General features: G+C 52.7%; 3 protein-coding genes across 10 annotated transcripts; 1 reads left to right on the forward strand and 2 right to left on the reverse strand.

The window, feature by feature from the left end:
- Positions 1-1,710: 1,710 nt before the first annotated feature.
- Positions 1,711-5,527, reverse strand: TWNK (twinkle mtDNA helicase). The gene is made up of 6 exons (XM_043982512.1): positions 5,271-5,527; positions 3,719-4,983; positions 3,269-3,509; positions 2,966-3,073; positions 2,555-2,696; positions 1,711-2,288 (listed from the first exon to the last, which is right to left on the reverse strand). Exons 2-6 carry the CDS (start codon positions 4,968-4,970, stop codon positions 2,001-2,003), a joined length of 2,031 nt encoding a protein of 676 aa, XP_043838447.1. The 5' UTR covers positions 4,971-4,983; positions 5,271-5,527; the 3' UTR covers positions 1,711-2,000.
- On the forward strand, positions 5,512-6,361 carry MRPL43 (mitochondrial ribosomal protein L43). The gene is made up of 3 exons (XM_043982513.1): positions 5,512-5,726; positions 5,885-5,991; positions 6,115-6,361. Exons 1-3 carry the CDS (start codon positions 5,596-5,598, stop codon positions 6,339-6,341), a joined length of 465 nt encoding a protein of 154 aa, XP_043838448.1. The 5' UTR covers positions 5,512-5,595; the 3' UTR covers positions 6,342-6,361.
- Positions 6,362-8,219: 1,858 nt separating this feature from the next.
- On the reverse strand, positions 8,220-21,899 carry SEMA4G (semaphorin 4G). Of its 8 annotated transcripts, XR_006354740.1 has the most exons (18): positions 21,805-21,887; positions 20,140-20,215; positions 19,369-19,494; positions 17,549-17,888; positions 16,086-16,234; positions 15,704-15,766; positions 14,686-14,784; positions 14,311-14,404; positions 13,923-14,036; positions 13,314-13,477; positions 13,042-13,211; positions 12,413-12,557; positions 11,810-12,032; positions 11,437-11,552; positions 11,129-11,289; positions 10,902-10,963; positions 9,504-10,700; positions 8,220-9,335 (listed from the first exon to the last, which is right to left on the reverse strand). XR_006354740.1 is itself a non-coding variant. In XM_043982505.1 (17 exons), exons 4-17 carry the CDS (start codon positions 17,670-17,672, stop codon positions 9,859-9,861), a joined length of 2,526 nt encoding a protein of 841 aa, XP_043838440.1. In that variant the 5' UTR covers positions 17,673-17,737; positions 19,369-19,494; positions 20,140-20,215; positions 21,805-21,887; the 3' UTR covers positions 8,220-9,858. The 8 variants fall into 8 exon arrangements, 7 of the variants coding, with proteins under 7 accessions (XP_043838440.1, XP_043838439.1, XP_043838441.1 ...); XM_043982505.1 differs by having other exon boundaries at positions 8,220-10,700; positions 17,549-17,737; XM_043982504.1 differs by having other exon boundaries at positions 8,220-10,700.
- Between the last annotated feature and the right edge of the window lie 7 nt (positions 21,900-21,906).

Consider the following 21,906-nt stretch of genomic DNA (forward strand, 5'->3'; position numbering starts at 1 on the left):
CACCCAGGAGTTCAAGGATGCTTCAATTGTCCATCTCTATAAAGGTAAAGGAAACAGATCATCCTGTAACAATCACAGGGGATTCACTCTGTTATTGTTGCCAGCGTTCTCCTTAATAGGCTGATGCTTCACCTGGAAGAGGGTCATCTACCTGAAAGCCAGTGTGGTTTCAGAAAGGGCTGAGGAACAGTCAATATGAACCCAACAACTCCAGGAGAGATGATAGGAACTGAATAGAGGTCTGTACACAATGCTTGTTGATGTGATCAAGACCTTCGATACTGTCAGTTGTAAGGGCTTGGGGAAAATTATGGCAAAATTTGGTTGCCCTAAGTTCATCAGTATTATATATATATTTCATGATGGCTTACTTGAGTTCTGGATAATGGATGATGTGCTCAAACTTTCCCAGTCACCAGTGGATGCCAGCTCCCATGTTTTTGAGCATGTTTTCAGTGGTATTGTCAGATGCCTACTACCACATTGATGGTAAATTATTTACCTTGAAAAGGCTACAAGCCAAGACTAAAGTGGACGGAGAGATAGTCCATGACTATTTGTTCAAAGATGATTGTGCAACTCAATACAGCCTCTGAGGCTGAGATGCAACAAAATATGGATCATTTTTCTGCTGCCTGTGCTAATTTTGGCCTAACAACACCAGGAAAACAGGTTTACCAGCCAACAGCACACCATTCATACATGGAACCACTGATTACAGCAAATGGAGACATTCTGAATGTTTCTGAGGTTCTGAAGGAAAGTGTGGGAAAGAAGAGGTATTAGACTGTCTACCAATCTGAAGTTCTACAGAGCTGTTATGCTGACCTCATGGTTGTATGGCTGTGAAAACTAGACAGTCTACCAGTGCCATTCCAGGAAACTGAATTGCTGGCATTTGAATAACAGTCTACCAAACTGAAGTTCTAAAGAGCTGTTGGTGCTGACCTGTTGTATGCCTGTGAAACTTACCATGCCAGAAAACTGAACTGTTTCCATTTGAATTGTCTTTCTTAGGAAGATTCTGAACATCACCTGGCAAGATAAGGTACTGAGGTCCTTTCTTGAGGTAAACTGCCTAGCATTCAAACTCTACTACAGAGAGCTCAACTCTGATGGGCCGGCCATGTTATTCAAATGCCAAAAGTATATTTGCCCAAAAGACCATTTTACAGACCATTTACACAAGACAAATGCATACATGGAGGTCAGAAAAATCTATACTCTTGAGATATTTCTTTTTCTTTTTTTTTTTTTTGCAGGGCAATGGGGGTTAAGTGACTTGCCCAGGGTCACACAGCTAGTGTCAAGTGTCTGAGGCTGGATTTGAACTCAGGTCCTCCTGAATCCAGGGCTGGTGCTTTAATCCACTGCGCCACCTAGCTGCCCCATCTTGAGATCTTTCTCAAGAACTTTGGAATCTATTTCATGACATGGCAGATGTTGGCAAAGGACCACCTAGCATCGAGTGTTCCCATCAAAGAAGGCACTGTGCTCTATGAGCAAAGCAGAGCTCAAAAGAAAAGTGAGAGATACAAATTTAGAAACATCTCCATTCCAAATGGTCATATGGATTATTCGTGCCTGACCTGTGGTAGAGTTTTCTAAACTCATAATGGTCTGATCAGCCAGTCAGATACACTGTGCCTTGACTCCAATATAGTGATGTCATTTTGGTTCTCTCTGAGAATGAATGACAATAAACAAAAGTGTGACAAAAATAGGTTTATTTTCCTACAGAAAAGCCCTGTGACTCAGCTCTCTTCAGAGCTATTGATTACTTCCACTGGGGTCAGATCCACACAGTCCTGAGGATGGCCCCATGACCAAACCTCTTCCAGGACTGCCAACTCTCTTGGCTTCCATACCAAGGCACATGAAAGGACATTCCTACTCAGCAACTCCCACAAAGGCAAGGCCAAGCTCATAGCTAGATTTCACCCCAAAAGGGTATGGGGAGCTCCTTGAACACAGCATCCACACTGCTCTCAATATGGCTGTCAGGGAGGAGGGGTCTGGGCTACTTTGTCCTTTTGCTTCCCAGTTGCTCCCCCTCCTTTCCTAGATGGAGGCTTTGGGGGGTCTGGTTCATTATCTTTGACCTTCTTGAGTCGGGCCTTGCCCTTGGCTGGGGTCGAGAATGTCAGTGAACTCTTATTGAATTCCAGGGGGAAGACACCCACGTCCCCATCAAAACGGTTCTTAGCCACTTGTAGGTAGCGTTTCCCTGGACCTGTTGTCAGCTTCTTGTCCTGAAGTATCAAGACGTTGTCTGCCTCCTGGCTGGCCTGTGGGGTAGGGGGATGGGGAAGGACCATGCGGGTAAAAAAGGGAACAAAAGGTATTAGGGGAGCAGAGGATAAGTGAAGGAGAGGAAAAAGGGCAAAGAAGAATGAGAGGACAGGTTTTAGGGAGTAAAGATAAAGAAAGGGGATTGTTCCTTGTTTACATCTTCCCAGTGGAAGGCTTATAGTATAGAGGATCCTAAAACACACCCAAAGCCATGCCCCATCCCTCTCATCTACAACAAGGTGTCTATCTCCAGGATACAGACCTTGGCTGAACCAAAGATTGATGCTGTTTGCAGCTCTTTGTCATTATCCTCTTTCCGGGGGTGAATGACCAGGGTCACATGGCAGCCATTGTCTGTGGCAAACTTCCGGAAGGCTCCTATGATATAGTCCTGGGCTGCAATCCTGCCATCAGCCCAGGAAGGGTAGGTTAACAGTTATTGGCAGAGGAATAAGGACATCCAGGTCCATACTCTCTTGAGTTACCCAAGACAACATAAAGACTCAGAAGAGTCGTTGACAATATCCTCCTTCTAAAAGGTATGTGTATATGTATGTATCCCAGGATTTCCAGGATACCCAGCTTGCAGGGAGGAAAAACAAGCTTCAAGTTCCAAAAGTTCTATGTACAAACTTGACCATGTCCACAATTAGGGAAGGGAATGGGATGTTACCTGTCGGTGGAGAGTTGTTCCTGTCCCATCATGAACTGCAAATTGTCAATGATCACATGGCAGATATCATAGACATAAACAGCATGCTGCATCGTGTCCACCACAGTCCTGGGAAGGGGGGAGGGTACACAGAGGGAGAGGGGAAAGGTCTGTAGTCACCAACATAATGTATTCATCAACCAACACCCTTGGGATAATGTCCAATGTTGAGAGATCCTGAAGCTTCAGCGGGCAGGTTCAGCCCTCCTACAAATTACCACAATCTGGGTCTGAAATCAGGCCAATCAAAACTAGATTTCTTACCGGATATTCTGCTGCCCGTGGAAGGTCATAAAATAAAGTGCCAAGTCTTCAAAGCGGTCAGCCCACTCATCATACTCTTCCAGCCTTTCCTCAAGTCGCCCCATAGCAAACTGGGTCAGCATGATCCTGGCCAGCCGCACATTGCTGATCTCAAAGCTACCCCACAGTGTATTCACTCCCTGTGTACACAGGTCCAGTGCATATTCACTAATGAATGTTGTCTTCCCACTGCCTGTTGGTCCTGAGGGTTACGTATGACAAAGACAGGTTTGAGAAATGACTTTGGGGTCACCACCCTCAGAGCTAAGGGCACAATCAAGTGTTTATCACTCTGACCCCTAACACTGCCCGTGGAACCCCCAACTCCTATGCCAGTTAAGTTCCCCCTTGAGAACAGCCACCTTTCCCTGAAGTGAGAATCGTCAAACCCATCTTGAACATGACAGTCACCTGTGAAGACAGTTAGCTCGCCCTTTCGATGGCCTTTCAAAAGTCGGTTGAGGTCAGGGTAACGTCCCCATCGTACTCCAGCTACTTGTTCCACATTAGACAGCTCTCCCAGAACTTCTTCCCTCAGCTGCCGGAAAGACACTATAGACTTGTGGCCAGCAGGCAGGGCTGACCTTAGTATTCTCTGCATATTCAAGCCCTGGGTCAGAGCTTCTAGTGGGCGGGGCTGCTGGTCTCCTGGCCTAACTAAGGAGCATCGTTTGGGGTTCAACTTTCGAGCAAACAATTTAGCAGCCTCCCATGCCCGCAAGTCATCACCCAGCCAGAGTACAATTCGCCGAAACTGTTCCAGGTAAGGGAGTAGGGTAGGGGGCAAACAGGCAAATCCTCGAGGTAGTGCCAGTGTGGGCAGCCCTGTGGCCTGATGCAAAGCCAGGCTATCCAGCTCCCGACTGGTTAAAACCACCTCCACATCTCGCTGGTTGATCAATGGCAACCCAAATAAGTTATGGTAGACACTGGGTCGAGGAAGAGTGGTCTCCACGTAGCAGACACCATCCCCTTTACCTTCTGCCTTCAGCAGCTTCAGTCCCCTAAGACTCAAGCCCCCTGGGGAAAACCATGGAAAGACCAAGCTTCTGGCAGCTCGAAGATAGCGCACACTGAAGTGCTTCAGTGTGGCATCAGACACCTTTGCCAGGTTGAACATTGTACGGGCCATGTGAATCTCTTCCTGGTCTGGCAATTCAGGGAGTGGCACTGCCCGATCCCAGATCCTTAGCACATCAACACTTTGGCTGTCTACAGCCTCACTTCCTCTACCCTCACTAGCCCAGGACCCAGCTGCGCCACCCTCCACAGACGCCTGGAAGTCCTCCCAGTTGCCCTCGGCCAGGCTGCCAGTGCAAAGGAAGTGGCCTGTGGTCTTGTCAATGAAAAGAGTGTGGGGGCTGCCCTCAGTCCAGTTCTTTGCCTCTGGGCCCCGTGGCCCCAGGAATGGGCTGGGTGTTCGCAGGCAGCTGTGTCCATCCTGGAATGGGATACCCCGGGACCGAAGATATTGCCGTATCTCGGCTGCAGTGACAAGCACCACGGGTATTTCAGGGGCTGGCAGAACCTCCTTCCGATAGGTCCTACGAGGCGGTCCGGGTTTTGGACCCCGGGGGAGGCCCCTGCACCCTATCCATGTTATGGGCCACCGAAAAGTCAGCAGGGCCCGCAAGGAGCACCCGCTTTGGGGAGAGATCCACATCTCAGCCTGGCTCCTAGGATAGGAAAAAAAGGGGGCGATGCTACCCGGAGTTTCTCAGCCGAGGAGGCCTACCATCAATCACACAATCATTAAGCACTTGCTGTGTGCCAGGCACCACGGTCGGAACAGAACCCCTGCCCTTCCATAGCCTTTTCCCGGTGGGGCCCCAATCTCTCACGGGCTCACCAGTCTCCAGGACCGCTCCTTCCCGAGTTAGGACCCTAACTTTCATGACCTCCCTACAACCCCTGACCCCACTGGGTTCTCCGTTCCACCGTATTCCCCCCTCCCGGGACTTGCCTCCATGGGCATGAGGCTCTACGGGTTAATCCTCCCACTCCCCAAGGGCCCAGGAGCCTTCTCGAGAGCTCGCCCAAACACCGCGCCAGGGATCCTTAGCTCCCAGCCCCGAGACGCCAACGCCAACAACGTGGGATCCAGTCGCGTGCTACAGTCACCGACCTCGGAAGCAAAACTCTGCGAGCTCGAGAGTGACCTCCCCAGCGCCGGAAGTCAGGCGGCTCCGCCCCGCCCCCTTCTCCCAACATCCATTCCCGCTCCCCAACTTCCGGCTCCCGCTTCCAAGGTTCCAGGAGTTTTGGCGTCCGGGCACGTCGGAGCGGCCATGACGGCCCGCGGGACTCCGAGTCGCTTCCTTGGCAGCGTCCTATACAACGGACTGGGCCGCTACGTGCAGCAGCTGCAACGTCTCAGCCTCAGGGTCAGCCGTGACTCTCCTTCCTCCCGCGGCGCCAGGTGGGGGCTGTGCGCCTACAGTTGACCCCTGACCCCATGTCCGCCTTCCCCTCTCCCCTCGCGTAGACTCGGGAAAGGGCTTAGGTCGGGGAGGCCCCTGGGGGCAAGAGGGCTCGGAAGCGCCCTGACCCGCGCGTACGTTTTCCCTCCGCCCGCAGGGAGTTTGTGGAGCAGCACGTGACGGACTTCGCACGGAGGAACCCGGGGGTCGTGGTCTACGTGACGGCGAAGAAATGCCACGCGCCCCTGCTGGTGGCGGAGTATCGTGAGTCCCGGGACCGGGGCGATGGGCGGGGGCTCGGGGCCGGGGGAGGGGGGGCGAGCGGGCGGGGAGAGGGACCTGACCCGGGGGGTCTCTCTTCTTTGTGCCTCCTCGCCGTGGCGGTAGTGAACGGCTCCGTTCAGGAGGTAGCTGTCGGTAATAAGACGGTCGAGGAGATCGCCACGCTGATCCAGAAGCTCGCCGACCAGTCGGGCCTGGACGTGATACGCATTCGGAAGCCCTACCACACGCACCACCCCAGTATCCAGGGGCAGTGGCACCCCTTTACCAACAGGCCTCCCCAGCTGGGCAGGGAAGGCATCACCTGTGGCCCTGACCGTCAGCCCCAATAAAACCTATTTATTTCCGCCGAGAGGCCTCGCCTTTTCCTTTACTTCTCGGTTCGCCCCCCACTCCCCGCCTCCCCCATAGTCCCAGTCAGGCTTTTCTGAAAGGGGGCCCTCTTTCACCTGAACACCTCCCACCTTGACTTTGGGGTGGCTAGAAGGAGCTCTGGATTTACAATCATGGGTTCCCTTTCTAGAAGCACCTCCGTGAACTTAGGCTAACCAGTTTATCACTTAGAACCAATGTCCTTGTTTCTTCTCCCTCTGTCCTATCACACTTAGGAATCTCCAGGGTTCGTTTATGGAGATGATTTCCAGGTAGATCCTCACCTCTCCCAAACTCCACTCTCACTCTTGGACTCATACCCAACGGTGTCTCAGAAATATCTCATTCATTAGGTCTAAATTGATCTCTACTTTTACCCCTAAGCACTCTTTTCCAACCTTCCTTATTATTGTTGAGCCACCTCTCTTGCACACGTTGGACATACCATTCTACCTTCAAGACATGTCATTTCTACATTCATCTATCGTTCACCTGTTCAACTCCACACTCCCAGAGCACAGGTTCTCATCACCTCATGCCTGGTCTGTTGGTAATAGCCTCTTGATGGGTCTCCCTGCCTCTTCTGTCTATCCCCATTCTAATCCATCTTCCACCAAGGTGCCAAATGATTTTCCTAGAGTAAATTTGACCATCCTTCTCTCTCTTTCTCTCTCTCTCTCTCTCTCTCTCTCTCTCTCTCTCTCTCTCACACACACACACACACACCCCCACCCCATTCCATCTGGTCTTACTTTACCCTAGCACCATATACTCCCATACAGGTTCGCTGGCCTTCACCACAACACTCCGTGTCTTTGGACTGGTTGTGCTCATGCGTGCAATACTCTCCCTCACACCTATTGGTTTCTTCTCACCCGGTGTGGGCCCAGCTTGCCTCTTCCTTCAGAGGTCCTCTCTCTGCTCTGTACACATCTTTTATGTACCTAGTTGTTTCTCTCATTAGGTGTCCCTTAGGGCAGGGACAGCATTTCTGCCTTTCTTTGTATTCCACAGTTTAGCATAATATCTGGGATATTATTATATATGTTTAATAGGGACATCTGAAAAAGAAGGAAATTCTATGAACTGAGGTACATTCTGAAATAATTTTTTCCAGGGGCAGCTAGGTGGTGCAGTGGATAAAGCACTGGCCCTGGATTCAGGAGGACCTGAGTTCAAATCTGGCCTCAAACACTTGACACTTACTAGCTGTGTGACCCTGGGCAAGTCACTTAATCCCCATTGCCCTGCAAAAAAAAGACAAAAACCCCCAACCCAACAATAATCTTTTCCACCTCCTTGGGGGAGGTGATGAGAATTTTGGTCCTGGATTGTTAGAGCAACTGGTGACCTGTTTGGGTTTGCTCCCACCCCAGGGCCACCCGTAAAGGTTAAGAATTTAAAACTTGTGCAAGTACTCAGTGACAAGCTCAGCACTCGGGCAACTGCAGACCTAGAATACCATAAGATGGGCTGATCATGTCGTGACCCGGACAGACTACAAGGCTTGGAGAGAACTACTTCCCAATCAGCCCTGAGGTGGAAGCCAGTTAACCTTTTTCCTGAGGAGCTTCTCATTCCTTGATGCCAAGTTCCTTCCCAGGTATTTCTACCCTGGCCTGTCCCAATGGGAAGGCAGAAAAGCTCAAAAACTAACAGTGACTTTCTTTGGCCAGAATCCAGAGAATTGTACTGAGATCATTGTTCTTGCCCCTTGGGTAAAGACTGCTGAGCTGTGGGAATATATCCCATGGGGCAGAGCTTTGCAGCAAGACATCTGTTTTATTTCCCAGCAGCCTGAGAAGTGCCATGGTACGAATTGGACAAATACAACAAGGTTTAGAGGACATTATTTACTGACCAACAGGAAAGAAGTGGGGAGATGAGCCCATGTCCCACCCCCTCCCCAGCTGAGCTTCTGCTATCTGTCCTCTGCCCTACTCTTTCCTCCCCCTGGGGGCTAGTAATAAAATAGAGCCCTTCCAAGGTTCTCATAATAAATACATTCGGCTGGGGTGAGGGAAGGGCTCATGGTGCTGTTTGCAGGGCAGTAAAAACATGGTCCTCTTGGGTTGTCTCCCAGCATCAATGATAACAGTCATCATCCTGGTCCAAAAGGATTAACAACCCCAGTCAGGGGTTTTTGATTGTCCCACCTCATCCTGGGGTCTCACACCTTCACTGACCCGAGGACCCCTACAGCACCACAGTGAAGTAGGACAGAGGCAGGACCAAGGAATCCCATCTCCCAGCCTGCCTACTACCTACCCTTTGCATAGTTCCAGTGGGAGTGGGAGGGAGATGGTCTTGGGGGGAGTCACTCCCATGAAATGTCCATGGACCAAACATGTCAGAAACAGGTTGGGAACCCCAGGCAATGAGGGGAGGGACAGTGCCGCCCCCATCTCATTCTTGGCAGGGCCTGGGGGGCTCAGAGTGTGCGTGTGTAACCTTGTTTATGAGCATGTCTAGGTATGAGCAGATATGTGAGGTGTGCGTGGAGAAGACAAGTTGAGAGCTGTGTGCCGCTTCCTCAGTGCCAGATTTGGAGATAAAAGTCCTGAGAGGGGGTGGGCGTGGGGTGTCATCACAGAGGATCGAGGTTGGAAGGGGAAAACTGGATGGAATCGGGCAAGGTGTGTGTGCCCCTGAACTATAAGTAATATAATCCAAGTACCTATGGGAAAAGGGGAGGGTGCATCACCTAAGCAGACCCATGCACACCAGGCACACTCCCTCACAAACATGCACTCGCACTGCTCAGGTGGTTGGAATGCTAGACCTTCTATCCAGCACAGAGGGGGCTGTTGGGCACATTGTGGGGAGCAGGGTCTCAGACTTCTCCAGTCACCATTAGAACTCAGCACCGAGGCAGGAGGTAGGAAGCAGACAGCAAACATGGGAGACTCTGCTGCAGCTGCCCTCTGCCCTCAGCCCAACATGCAGCTGCAGTGCTGGAAAGAGACAGGGGCTCTCTGAAACAGTATGGTCACCGGGCAAGAGGCCCTGTCTGCATGCCAACTGCCCAGCCTGGGGGAAGAAGGAAGTCGTAGAATTCCAGCTACCTCCCACCCAGTTTCTTAGGAATTAGGGGGCGGTTGGTGCTCCACAAGCAGACCTACCTCTCTGTAGCTCACTCTGAGGTCACAGGTTCTGCAAAGGGTGGTTGAGGGAAGGCTGAAGGCCTGGGGGCCTAGACCCCTGACCAATGGCCCATTCACTCATTTTGGAGTGGTCTCAAGAGGGACATGGAAAGATGTTCTGCTATGTGGTACAGGGCAAGGATGGCCTGGACCCCTCTAGGAGGGGGTGAAGGGCAGGGCTAAGGCCCAGAAGGCTAACGGCTAAAGGAGCTGCTTGAACGGAGGCTGGAGAGGACGAGTCAGGGTCTGGACGGCAGGTGGGGCTGGGGGAGGGAGAGGAAGGGCCTAGGCCAGGAGGCCAAGGCTAGAGCCCAGGGTAAATGGGGAGGGTGGCTTAGACAGAGCTCTCATCCAGCCTCTCCACCAGCTGTGTGTGCTTCCGTTTCTCCAGAATTCGGCTGAGCTCCTCCGTGAAGGAGCAAGGGAGAGTAGGTGCTCGGTCCTCGCTCTGCTGCAGTAACACATAACTGTTACCGTTCATCCTCCTCAGACGGCTGGGCAGCGCAGCCAGCCCATTGGAGAGCTCGGTAGGGGGCGGAGGGGGTGGGGGAGGAGGAGGGGCTGGGGTACCCTCCCCGGGAATTATCCGGAGGCCACCGCCCTCAGGTCCTCTGGCCCCATCTGTCCCCTCTTCCCCTTCATCCTCCTCCCCAGGGCACTGACCGGAGACCGTCTGCAGTTGGACAGCAGAGCCCCCTGCCCGGCCAGTGCCCCTGGCCAGTGAATACTTGCGTCGGTGGCCACTGCCTCGAAGGCAGGCGACATAGAGAAGCATGGAAGCCAGAACGAGGCAGAGGCTGCCCAGGGCTGCGATGATCAACACGTAGAGGAGCCGAACGTCTGCGGAGAGGCGGGCGCCGGGGGCTGGGGGCTGGGGGCCTGGGGCCACTGGGGCGGGGGCGGGGAGGGCTCGCTGCACCGTGAGGCCGTAGGAGGCCAGCAGGGTACGGAGCCCGTTCTCCTCTGCGAAGCAGCTGTAGTGACCGCTGTGCTCCGGCCGGGTGTCCATCACCAGTAAGCCATCCACACCCACACGGTAGCCATCCCTCCCATCCATCAGCATCCGACTGCCATTGAGGAGCCAGGAGGCCCGGGCCAGATTGGATGGCTGGTCACAGGGTAGGAGCACATCATCCCCCCTCAGCACAGATCGGTTCCTGGCTGGCAGATGTGGTTCTAGAGGCAGGAAGGAGATGAAGGCCTGATTGTTGGGGCAGGGGACTGGCAGAGGCCCCCAGCTGGGAACAGCCTTCAAACAGGATGACTAGAGAAGGACGCCAGGAGGAGACTTAGAGAGAAGTAGGCTCCCATGCCTGCTGCTCTGAGAAGAGCTGACGCCTGTAGCTATGCCCACCGAGAGCCCTGCAGGCCCGTTACCTGCATCCGTGCTGTCCTCACAGCCACGATTGCCTCTTTCCATGTCCTGTATCAGAGCTGTCCTGGGGAGGAGAGGGGGAGAAAGCACGATCGGACTTGTCGATTCTGTTTCCCCAGTAAAAGAAACCCAAGGCTGAGATCTGCCCCCCGCTTGCCTTCCCCCATCCCCATCCACCCAGAGGTCCGGATGAACAATGGCCGCCTCCACCCTTATCGGCCCCCGGTACCTGTTGGCCACCACAGTGGCTTCCTGGCAGGCCCGGATGCCGGGATCCCAGCCACAGTAGGGGTCCCGGGCCAGGATACAATCGTAACAGGAGCTATACCTGGAGCAGCGGGACAGTGGCATCTGGACAAGCCCATTAGGGGCCCCCACGTATAGGCTGTGCTGGGGCCACAAGGAGGCAGTGGTTAGTAACGCCCTCTCACCACCCACACAAGGAAAGCTGTGACACCCCCCCACCTTTTTCCTCCTGATACCAGCATGGCTGGTGGCAGCATACCTGGAGGGAGCTGAGGCAAGTAAGGGGAGTACCTGGGCAAGTGAGATGACCAGGTTCTCCACAGGCTGGGGCTCCATGAACACCTGGGCTTCCTCAATAATGTGCATGCCAAGGCTTAAGACCACAGCTTTGTGGATCCAGCCATCAGCTGAGAGAGGTTGGGAGCAGGAGCAAAAGTCAAGGCCACACCAGGATGACTCCCCCTCATCCATCCCCTTCCCAGGGGCAAAAACTTCAGCAGGCTGGGGATGAATGGGTGGAGGAGTGCTGGGGTGAGTAGGGGATCAGAACTGGTGTAGGAACTGGAGGCTGGGGTATATCCCGTGGCTAGGAGTTGGTTGGGGAGACTTTTGAGAAATGGCTGTTAGCGGGGTCAGGAGGAGATTGTCATCCCCAAGGTCACACCTGTCCCCAGGAAGAGCACATCGTAAGTCGGGCCAGCTGGCACAGTGACAGGGGTCCCCACGAGCCGAGTATATCGAACGTTCCGCTTCAGCAGGAGGGGCCGCCCCCGGGCTGGCCCCACACCCCGAGCCATGAGTGGGTGCAACTTCACAAAGTCCAGGACAGGGGAGGGCAGGTCCTGAGAGGAGTTGTAGCCCCGCCTTCGGAGGCCATCTGTGATACACTGTGGGAGGTAGGGGCACAGGTGAGGGGGCTGCTTCTTCTTGGGCTGGACACCCAGGGAGGAATCCTCCTAAGGCCCAGCCTTGAGGGGTCACAACCCCTTTCTAGGATCATCTTACAGACAAGGAAACTGAGGCTGAGAGAAAGGGAATGACCTGCCCAAGTTCATGGAGGTAGTAAATAGTAGGGCTAGAATCTGAACTCAGGTCCTGACTTCAACCCCAGACTGCCATCTCTAAGTGCCCAGACAAACACCCTCAATGGGCAGAAGGAAGGCTCCAGAGGAACAAAGGGATCTTTCCCTACCCCCACGCCCCCAGATCTGCTTGAGGAGAAAATGGAGGTCTAAGTAAAGCAGGGCCCCCCCCCCCCAGCCCTTACCGAGCCTGGCCGGGGCTCTGGCACAGCCCCATCATAGCGACCCCAGCGACGTGTACCATCCTGGTATTCCATGTAGGGGCCAGAGAAGGATGCCTGAACATCAGACAGGTCATAACGACAAACGGCTGAGGCCTCTAGGGTCCTCCTGGGAGGTGGGAGGAGGGGAGGACTGATTCAGACCCCAGAACCAGTTTGCCCTCTCCTCAGCTTTCTGCGATCTGGGGCAGAAAGTGGGGGTGGGGTGGGGGAAGGCCCTCCTCTCTGCCCTTGGACTTTGTGGCTGAGTGGCCATTACTGAACAGCCAGCTGAGCCACCCCCACTCTCTCAGCCATTGACAGAGGTCAACGTGCTTGAAATTCTCCCTTTGCAGCCAATCCACCCCCTCAAGTATTCCTCACCAGGTTGGCAGGGCTGGAAATACCCAGAAATCTGATCCTGAGGTCATCCCACCTCTAAATACCAGTTGTCCTCTCAGAGGTGAGGTAGTCATGTGATCCAATCCCTAGACTTCCCTCACAATGACTCCCCAACTCACCCCCCACCTTCTTCCCCAATTACTTGAATTACTTGAGGGTTCTCTCCATTCCAGACCCCCCCCCCCACTGCCCCATTCTCCTCTAACACTGACCACTGAGCAGCCAGGCTAAATGCTGCATAGAAGCGTGTGTGGGCCCAGGAACCTCCATCCAGGCTACAGACGCTACGCAGGGTCTCGTATAAGGGGATGTGACAAGCCAGTCGGGCCTTCAGAAAAGATGTCCACTTCTTCTGTAGGATTTTCTTCCCACCGAGGTCACCCTAGAGCCAGGGGAGGAGTGGGCTCAGCCATCATGATGGGGTCACAGGCTCTGGGGAAGCCTCCACCTCAAACTGCCCTGTGTCCTCTGGTCCCTGGCTTACCTTGCAAACGCGGGCTACACGGGCTACCCGGTGGCCCCGGCTCTGGGAGAAGCCACTACCTTCCTCTGTGGCACGCTCCGTGAAGAAATAATAGACTTTGTCGTCATCTCCCACAGTGCTGGCCTCACTTTCCCGGATGAGGACGGAAAATACAAACTCTGCATCTGGAGGGGCAGAGGCTCCTTGTACCACCCAAACTGTACCAAGCACCTCCTCAGAGAAAGGACCCCACGAGGATTTCCTCCAGGTTCCTTAACCTCCACTTCTCCAAATAAATGTCATGTACATTAATCTAGAACATTCTGACTGGGTCTGGGGGTTGGGATGAAGATGAAGGGAAGGGCCCAGCTGGGTCTGAAACAGACATTTTAAGCTAGAGAAAAAATAACAACAGAAACACAGCTCTCCTTGCCCCCATCCCCTTTCTCCTCCCTGTCCAGCCATCTCCATGTTTTACCAGCTTTACCTAGGGTCTAGGTGCTGGGCTTGCTTGCCCCTCAGTCTGGAAAACTCCTACCAGCCCCAGCCTGGGCCTCTTCACCTTCCCAGGCCCCCCCGGCTCTGAACCTGGAGCCTCAATGCCCCAGTCACCACCTCTGCTCCCCTTACCATTGAGCCAGTGGAGGGGGGACTCCTCAGTTCGTAGGGATCGGGGGTGACGGCTGCGACGAATGTCAGGTATGCTCCGGAACTCATATCTTGTGGCAGTGTAGAGGCCACCATCTAGGGGCAAGGAGACAGCAAACACAGGGTCATGTGTTACCTCAGTGTTGTAGAGGTCAGCTCTTAAGGGGCGTGTGTGCGCGCGCGCGCGCGCACGCACACACACACACACACACACACACACACGGAGCTGTCTGACCCAGGCAGACCATGGCATTTATACCACCCAAGGGGAGTCCATGTTAACTCTGTGGGGACATGGGGGCATCTGACATGGGATATCACACACACACACACACACACACACACACACACACACACACACGGCACCCACCAACGATCAGCCCTGTGTAGCCCCTGGCTGGGTCATAGGGACACTTTTCCTTGCCCTCCTCAAAGCTAGGAGGTAAAGTGAAGGCTTCAGAATCCTAGAGAAAGACAAACATCTCAGAATGGGGGTGGGGAGCAGAACTATGGCGAGGCTACAGTCACTGGGGAATGGATGCCTGGAGCCTCACATGAATGAAGCAGGGAGGTCAAATTCCCGATGCTATGGATTTAGGCCCCTGATGCATCTTCAGGGGTCAGCAATCAGAGGACGGTGAGTGAAAGAGCACTGCTGAGGCAGTGAAAGTCTGTGTCTGGCCCAGGCTCAACAGCGGCCTTGGGGTGGGGTGGGAGGGGAGGGGAGAGGTCAGTTCAGCCTTACGATGACAGCACAGAGTGGCTGGAAGGCATGAGTCCCACAAGCATAGAGATGCGTCGCATTCAGACGCTGCAGGAACCGGACATGGTTGAAGCACTCAGTCTAGAGAGGGTCAAGTTAGAGGGACAAAGGTGGGGAAGGGGTGTGAGTCCCCGGCCAGGCTAGAGGCTCCCCTCCATCTTTCTACTCAACTGTAATCACTCACCCCTGGACAGTCTTTTCTATCCCCATCGCCTGCTGTTGCCTCGGTTTCCCCGATACTTCAGTTTTCCTAACCCTTTTTCTGCCTCACCAAACCAATTATTTTCATATTCTGATAACTGTATTTCAATACACTTGGTCTCCTTTGAAATCTGACGTATTTTATGTAATGTATTTAAAGCCATTGGGCCAAAGGCACATGTGATACAAGGGAGATTAGGAAGGAAGCCCTACTATAACCTCTACCGCCCTCCTTTTCCTCTTCTCATCCTCTGAATGGAGGGGGCCTCGGAGACTCTGTCCCTAGTTACACCTCCTCCCCAAGTGACTGCGCCCGCCTCAATAACCCGCATACACCGCCAGTTCCCACCCCTCTGATTCTCCAGCCGTGACCACTGACTGAGCTCCGGACTCACATTTTCACATATTTGTTAACTATTTCCACTGAATGTCTCAAGACATCTCAAAAGCAACACATCGAAAGCTCATCATCCTTCCCTCAAAACTCAGCCCTCTCCCATCATGCCCCCATTGTTGTCAATCACATCACCATCCTCCCGGCTCCCTAAACTAACCCCCCCAGCCATGTCTGTCCACTCTTTAGGCCCCGCATTTCAGTGGTCGCTGGGTCCTGGCGATTCTCCCTCCAATGGGGCGCCCCACTGTAGCCCAGGCACTAAAACTCTCCTTACATGAGTGTACCAAGCTTCTAGTGGGTATCCCTGCCTCCAGCCTTTCTCCCCTCCATTCATTCCATGGGATATGGGGTTTAGGTGGTTGTAGTGAAGGGTGAGGAAAGAGACAGGTGATTTTTACTTACCTGGTTATTTCTTCCCTTCCGGACACATTCACTCTGAGTCTCTGGGGATGCTTCCCATCGGATCTGTGGAAGGGAAGGGAAGACACTTCCTGGGCTTTGGATTCCCTGCCCAGGACAGGGCAGCATCAATAAAGGACTACTGTGGTGAGGGAGGGAAGGGCTATGAGGGTGCTAAGGATGTGTGTAGGGAAGCCCAGGTATTCTCTCGGGAAATTTCAGGTAGGGTGTTTGTGGATCTAGGTTATGTATCTAGATATAGGGGCTAAGGTATACAGAGGTCTACAGGGATGGGGATGGGGGTGGGCATGGGGGAGTGTATTAAATAACGGCCCCAGTAGTTTGTATATGGATCTGGAATACGTAGAGGGTACAGAGGGCTGACCTCACGGTGGGTTCCATCTCCGATGTCTTGGGCATTAAGAGAGAACAAGGCCCCCCGTGCCCCTACAAGCAGCCTCCCTGATGCCTCCTCCAGCAGCAGTGTAGAATAATTGTGGGCATGACCCCCAAAGTGTCGGGCCTCGGAGAGCTCTGGGGAAGATGTGGAGCATGGGTATTGGTCCCCCAAGGCTCGGCTCCCTCCCAACCCTCACATACTCATATTCCAATCCCCAGCTTTGCCTGATCCTATGCCCTTTGTTCCTAGAACAGAGGCTTATTTTTGTGTATTTCCATGATGTCATATTGAATTAAGCTGTTATTCTGTTTTTCAAGTGACAGGAAACACTATTTTAACTTATTTGTATTTCCTTGTCTTTATTTTAGTAGGAGGAAGACAAGGTTAACCAGTGATTAGGTAGGAATATGGGCAGAATAGTCCAAATACTCTGACATCATGCCCTCAAGAGACTTGCTGATTGGATGAGTCAGTCTGGGTATCATTACGAGTAAGAGGTCACTGGGGTCAGCAGGTGAGTAAGGAGCCAAGGTCATCAGAGGTCAGCTGGGTGAACCTGACTTGACAGAACTGGTGAATAAACATGACCCAGAAGGTTCAGGTAGGTGCATCTCATATTGGTGTGGAAGTATCTTGGGCAAGGCCAAAGACGTGGGGCCTCCCAGGGAGTACAGCACCAATGGACATGTTCCTAGACTAGAGGAAACATGGAAGGTTGAGCCATGCCTGAGAAACTAAAGCTAAGGATAAGGTTAGAGAATTTGGGCACCATTCAGTCAGCCTAGTATGGAGAGATTTCCTTTCATACACATTTCTAATGGACTTGCCCCAATATGTCCCTTTGTCCCTTGCAAATGAACTCTGGAAGACCCATTCTTCTGGACTGTGTGGCTGACAGGCACAAGAGAATGAATGGCCACTATACTAGGGCATCCATTTATAGTGGCAGTGGCCACAGTAGGTGGAATGGTTATTCGGATCAATCACATCAGATGATCTCTGGGTCCAGGGACAAAAAAGGCACCAGACTTGGAGCCTCAAGATGAGGATGAGAAATTAGGGAAGTTAAGACATTAATTGGGGGGAAAAGCCCTTGGACTGAAGGTCAGGTCCCATAGGTGTTGAAATCAATGAGAAGTTGACATGGTTCAACCAGGCCTCGGCCTGAATCTTTTTTTTTGGCAGGGCAATGGGGATTAAGTGACTTGCCCAAGGTCACACAGCTAGCAAGTGTCAAGTGCCTGAGGCCGGATTTGAACTCAGGTCCTCCTGAATCCAGGACTGGTGCTTTATCCACTGCACCACCTAGCTGCCCCCCCCTGAAACAACTCAGTCAGTGCCCCCAGACCTTATGCCCTCCCTCCTCACCCAGCCCCCACCTTAGCTTTTCATCCCTTGGTCTCCCTGCCCTCATACCCCAAGCTTCAATGGGATATGGTCACTTTCACCTTCATAAGGGATAGTTGTCCTTGGCGTGGCATCCAGCTCTCTGGCCGGTCTCCGTGATGGGGGCCCAGGGGCAGAAGAAACCATAAGGAGGCACAGAAGGAGGGGCCCAAGCCCCTCCCACATCTTCCTAGGGCACCCAAGGATAGCTCAGACCCAAGAGAGCCCCCAGGAGCCTCCTGAGTAGGGGACTGGGGAAAGAGTAAAGGGGAAGCCAGTGGCAGGGAGACGGTGTCACAAAATCATAAGGGGTCTCAGTCCGGGGAAATTGGGGCCCTGGGAGTCGTGGTCACATTCAGGTGTGTCCTGGCTTTCTATGGTGTGTCCTGGCTTTCTACGATCCTGTGTCCACAAAATAAAAAGGGAAAAGCACTGTCTCCCCAACTCAAAAACTGAGCCTCAGTTTCTCTGCCTGTTCTAAGAGTTAATTATTACAACCTTCTCTCTTCTTCTTTTTCTAGCTTGCTTGAGTGCACACGTGCATGCGCCCCCCCCCCACACACACCCTTCCTGCAACCCTGACCCTCCCCCTTTGCCACTATGGGGGGTTGTGACTTCAGCCTCTTCTGTTTCCCTTCCCCAGGTTTTAATTTGTCCTTTTGTTTATTTCTCTCCCATTTTCTCTGTTTTTCAGCTATAGATTTTTTTTTTAAATTAGAACCTCTGGCCCATCATAGAATGTTAGCGCCAGAAGGGACTTTACAGATCATCCAGTTCCTATAAAGAGTAGGAAACTGAGGCCTAGAAAGAAGTTGCTGTTGTTCAGTCATTTTAGTCACATCTGACACTTTGTGACCCCATTTGGGATTTCTTTTGACAAAGATACTATTGCAGTTTGTCATTTCCTTCTCCAGCTCATTTTACAGATGAGGAAAACTGAGGCAAATAGGGTTAAGTGACTTGCCCAGGGTCACACAGCTAGTAAGTGTCTGAGGCCACATTCCTGACTCCAACTCCAGCATTCTATCCCCTGCACCACCTAGCTGCTCCTAGAGAGAAGTACCTCGTTTAAAGACATACAATGATACAGTTGCAGTTAAAAATCCAACCTTTTTGATTCCCAGGCCAGGGATCTATGCAACAGTTAGCCCTTTATTCATTCAACAACCATTTATTAATCACCCACTATGTACAAAGAATGATGAGTGCCTAAGCACACTGAACGTGTATCTGCAAAGTATTCCTGTAAATCTGCACATGTGTAGGTCTGAGAAGGTTTCTCTGCTTTTCAAACAGATAGAAGTGAACCCCTATGAAGTGAATCCCTATGAATGCCCATAACGTTCTGCAAAGCCTTCCCCTGGCACTGATCACTCGATGCTGTGTTATCTATATGTGTGTCTTCTTTTATTCTTGCCTCCCAGGAGCAGGACCTGTGTGGTTGCTTCCATGTACCAAATACTCAGAAAATGTTCGTTATCACTGTTAATAATAGTTAGTCTTTATATTCAATTCATCAATCTTATATTAGATACCCACTGTATACAAAGCACTCTGCTGTCTGATACAAAGGAAATAAAAAGAGAAGAGACTCAGAATCTACTTTCAAGAAACTTACAATCACTGTATAACCTATATCAGACTGCTTGCTGTCTTAGGGAGGGAGGAGGGAAGGAGAAAAATTTGGAACTCAAAATCTTACAGAAATGCATGTTGAAAACTATATTTACATGTAATTGGAAAAATAAAATAAAATACATTACATTTTTAAAAAAGGAAAAAAGAAACTTAGAATTGAATGGAGGAAAGACGTATACAACTACCAACAATATAAGAGAGAGAAAGGTGCAAAGGAGAAGTCCAGAAATTGGAGAGATCTTACCTGGTGGGTGTGGGGATTCAGCAAAGGCTTCATGGAGAAGGCAGCACCTGAGATGGGCCATGAAGCCAAAGGAGGGCTTCAACAGAAAGAGATAAGAATGGAGTCCACTCCAGACACAGGGACAGCCTGAGCAAATGCATGGAGACAGAAGTCAAGGTAGAGCATGGTGCTTTACCCAAAGCCCTCCCCTCAGCCTGTGAAGAACAGAATTCAAGCACCATTATTTTCAGGAATGGAGTGTCAGAGAAGTTCAGTGACTTGCCCAGGGTCCTGTAGGCAAGTAACTGGCGGAGCCCAGGTTCAAACCAAGTGCTCTAAGTCCAGTACCCTTTCTTCTACATGACAGTCCCTGGCTGAACTGCATGTGTCTAGCCACATATGGATTATTTCTATATATGTATGCCCATGCACACAGATGCCTATACATGGAGCCTAAGGTAAGGGTATACTGCTGGTTTGGGGATAAGGTTCCCTGGGGTGGGGGAGGAGGGCCATCCTGTCTCTGATCTGACTCCTAAGAAAAGGGAGAAGGCCAGGACCATTCAATGATATTTCTCACCCCTCCTTCCATCCAGCAGGCCTGGAGGTGGGCACCTATAAGCATAAACTCATGGTGCTATTATTATCCCTATTATTCTCTATGGGGAAACTGAGGCAAATAAAGGTTAAGTGATTTGCCCAGAGTCACACAGCTCGTAAGTGTTTGAGGCCACATTTGAACTTGGGTCTTCCTGCCTCCAGGCCCAGCGTTCTACCTACTGCACTACCTACCTGCCTCTATACAAAGAGCAGACTTAGGGCCTCTAGTCCTCTTTGATGGAGGGCTGGGAGGTTCCCAGATGGAGACCTAGGAAGAGTTGGGGGCAGAGGGATGAGTGAAGGGGTTAGAAGAAGTGAAAGAAGGGAGTAGGCAAAACCCAAGGGTAATGGCTGGAATCACTGCCAAGGGGAATATCACAACACCATCCATCCCTGTAAAATATTAACCAGCATGCCTTGGAGGAGGGAGAGAAGCTACAGGAACATCCGCGGGGATGGAGGGTTGGGGAAGGGAAGTGGTGAAGCAGATCATACCATGAGTGTGGGGACCAATGGAATTTAATGAAAGGGCAAAGGTTGGGAAGGGTGGAAGACCTTGTGGAGGTGTGGTTGTTTGCTGAGGGAGGGTATACAGTCAGCCCGGTCCCATTGGATATAGGCAGCTTTGGCCTGCACATGTACATACATGGATACATACCTATTCATCAACACATACAAAGTGTAAGGCAGGCACATATAAATACAAGTGTGAGCACACAAGCATAACTCATGTTCAGACACACAAACAGTGAAGGGCTAGGTTCTGGGCTATAGGGATCCAATCTTTCAGGAGGAGGGAAAGGGGAGAGGGATGATTCAGGAACAGTCAGGCAGGGATGAGAACGGGGCTAGTATTAAAAGGGCTTAGCTTCTTTCCCCAGGCAGGACTGCAGGGTCAGGACCAAAAGTCACCAAAGCCTCGGGAGCAAAAAACGTCCCTTGGAATTGGGTGTGAGGAAGAGGCTGGGATCTAGGGAACAGGTTGGCGCTCTCTCTCTCTCTCTCTCTCTCTCTCTCTCTCTCTCTCTTTACCTCCCAGAACCCCTCTACCTGCAGAGCAAAGGGCAGTGGCCGGGAAGAAGTGCTTGCATGCAGGTGTCAGGGCGGCACAGCCCAGTTTCCCTCGTGCTGCTTACAGCGCTGGCACCGTCTTCCCCTCCCCCCAGGACACACCTCCCCCACCAGGGTAGGTCCCAAGGTGTACAAATCTGGGCCTGACCTCCCCCCCACCAAGGCTCCTCCAGCTTTCCCTTCCTTAATTAGGCGAGGATCTCTCAAATCAGTCTTCTCAGTGACCCAGGTGGGAAGAGGTCAGCAGCCCCATCCCCTTTCCTCTAGGGCGATGGGAGTAACCCCCGACGTGGGCCGGGCCTAGGGGGAGCCCTAGGCCCCTCCCGACCACCTGGGGCTCCCTCCTAACCTCAATCCCTCCCGCGGCAGGTTGAGGACGTTTTCTTCTGCTTCTGTCCTCTGGGGCCTGGACTTAACCCAGATCTTGGGAAAGACCCCACCTACCCCACGCCACGCAAGGGGCGGCATCCCCGCAGACCCCCGCCCCCTCCGATCCCCAGGTGCGACTCCCCGACACGCCAGGCGGGCTGAAGGGGAAGGGACCCCGGCCCGGCGGCCGCCCTGCCCCCGGCCCGGGCCTCTGCGTCCTCACACCTGCTACGGCTACGCTTCGCTCCCGCCTCCCAACGCAGTCCCCGGCCCAGTCCGGCCAGTGCACCTGCGACCTCGGCTCCGAGCCGGACGGGAGGATCCAAGCCAGACGAGGCCCAGGCGGGCCGAGGTCCGCCCCCAGCCCCAGGCCCGGAGGCCGCTGCGGGGAGGGTCGACACCCCCCTCCTTCCTCACCTTTCGGGTCCTAGATCCGGGTCCATAGCGACACGGACACTACAGCTCCAGCTGCACAGCCCTGGCCCGGAGGGGGCGGGGCCGGGCGGGGGCGGGGCCGGA

The sequence above is a fragment of the Dromiciops gliroides genome, chromosome 2, assembly GCF_019393635.1.
Source record: "Dromiciops gliroides isolate mDroGli1 chromosome 2, mDroGli1.pri, whole genome shotgun sequence".
NCBI classification, from domain to species: domain Eukaryota; kingdom Metazoa; phylum Chordata; class Mammalia; order Microbiotheria; family Microbiotheriidae; genus Dromiciops; species Dromiciops gliroides.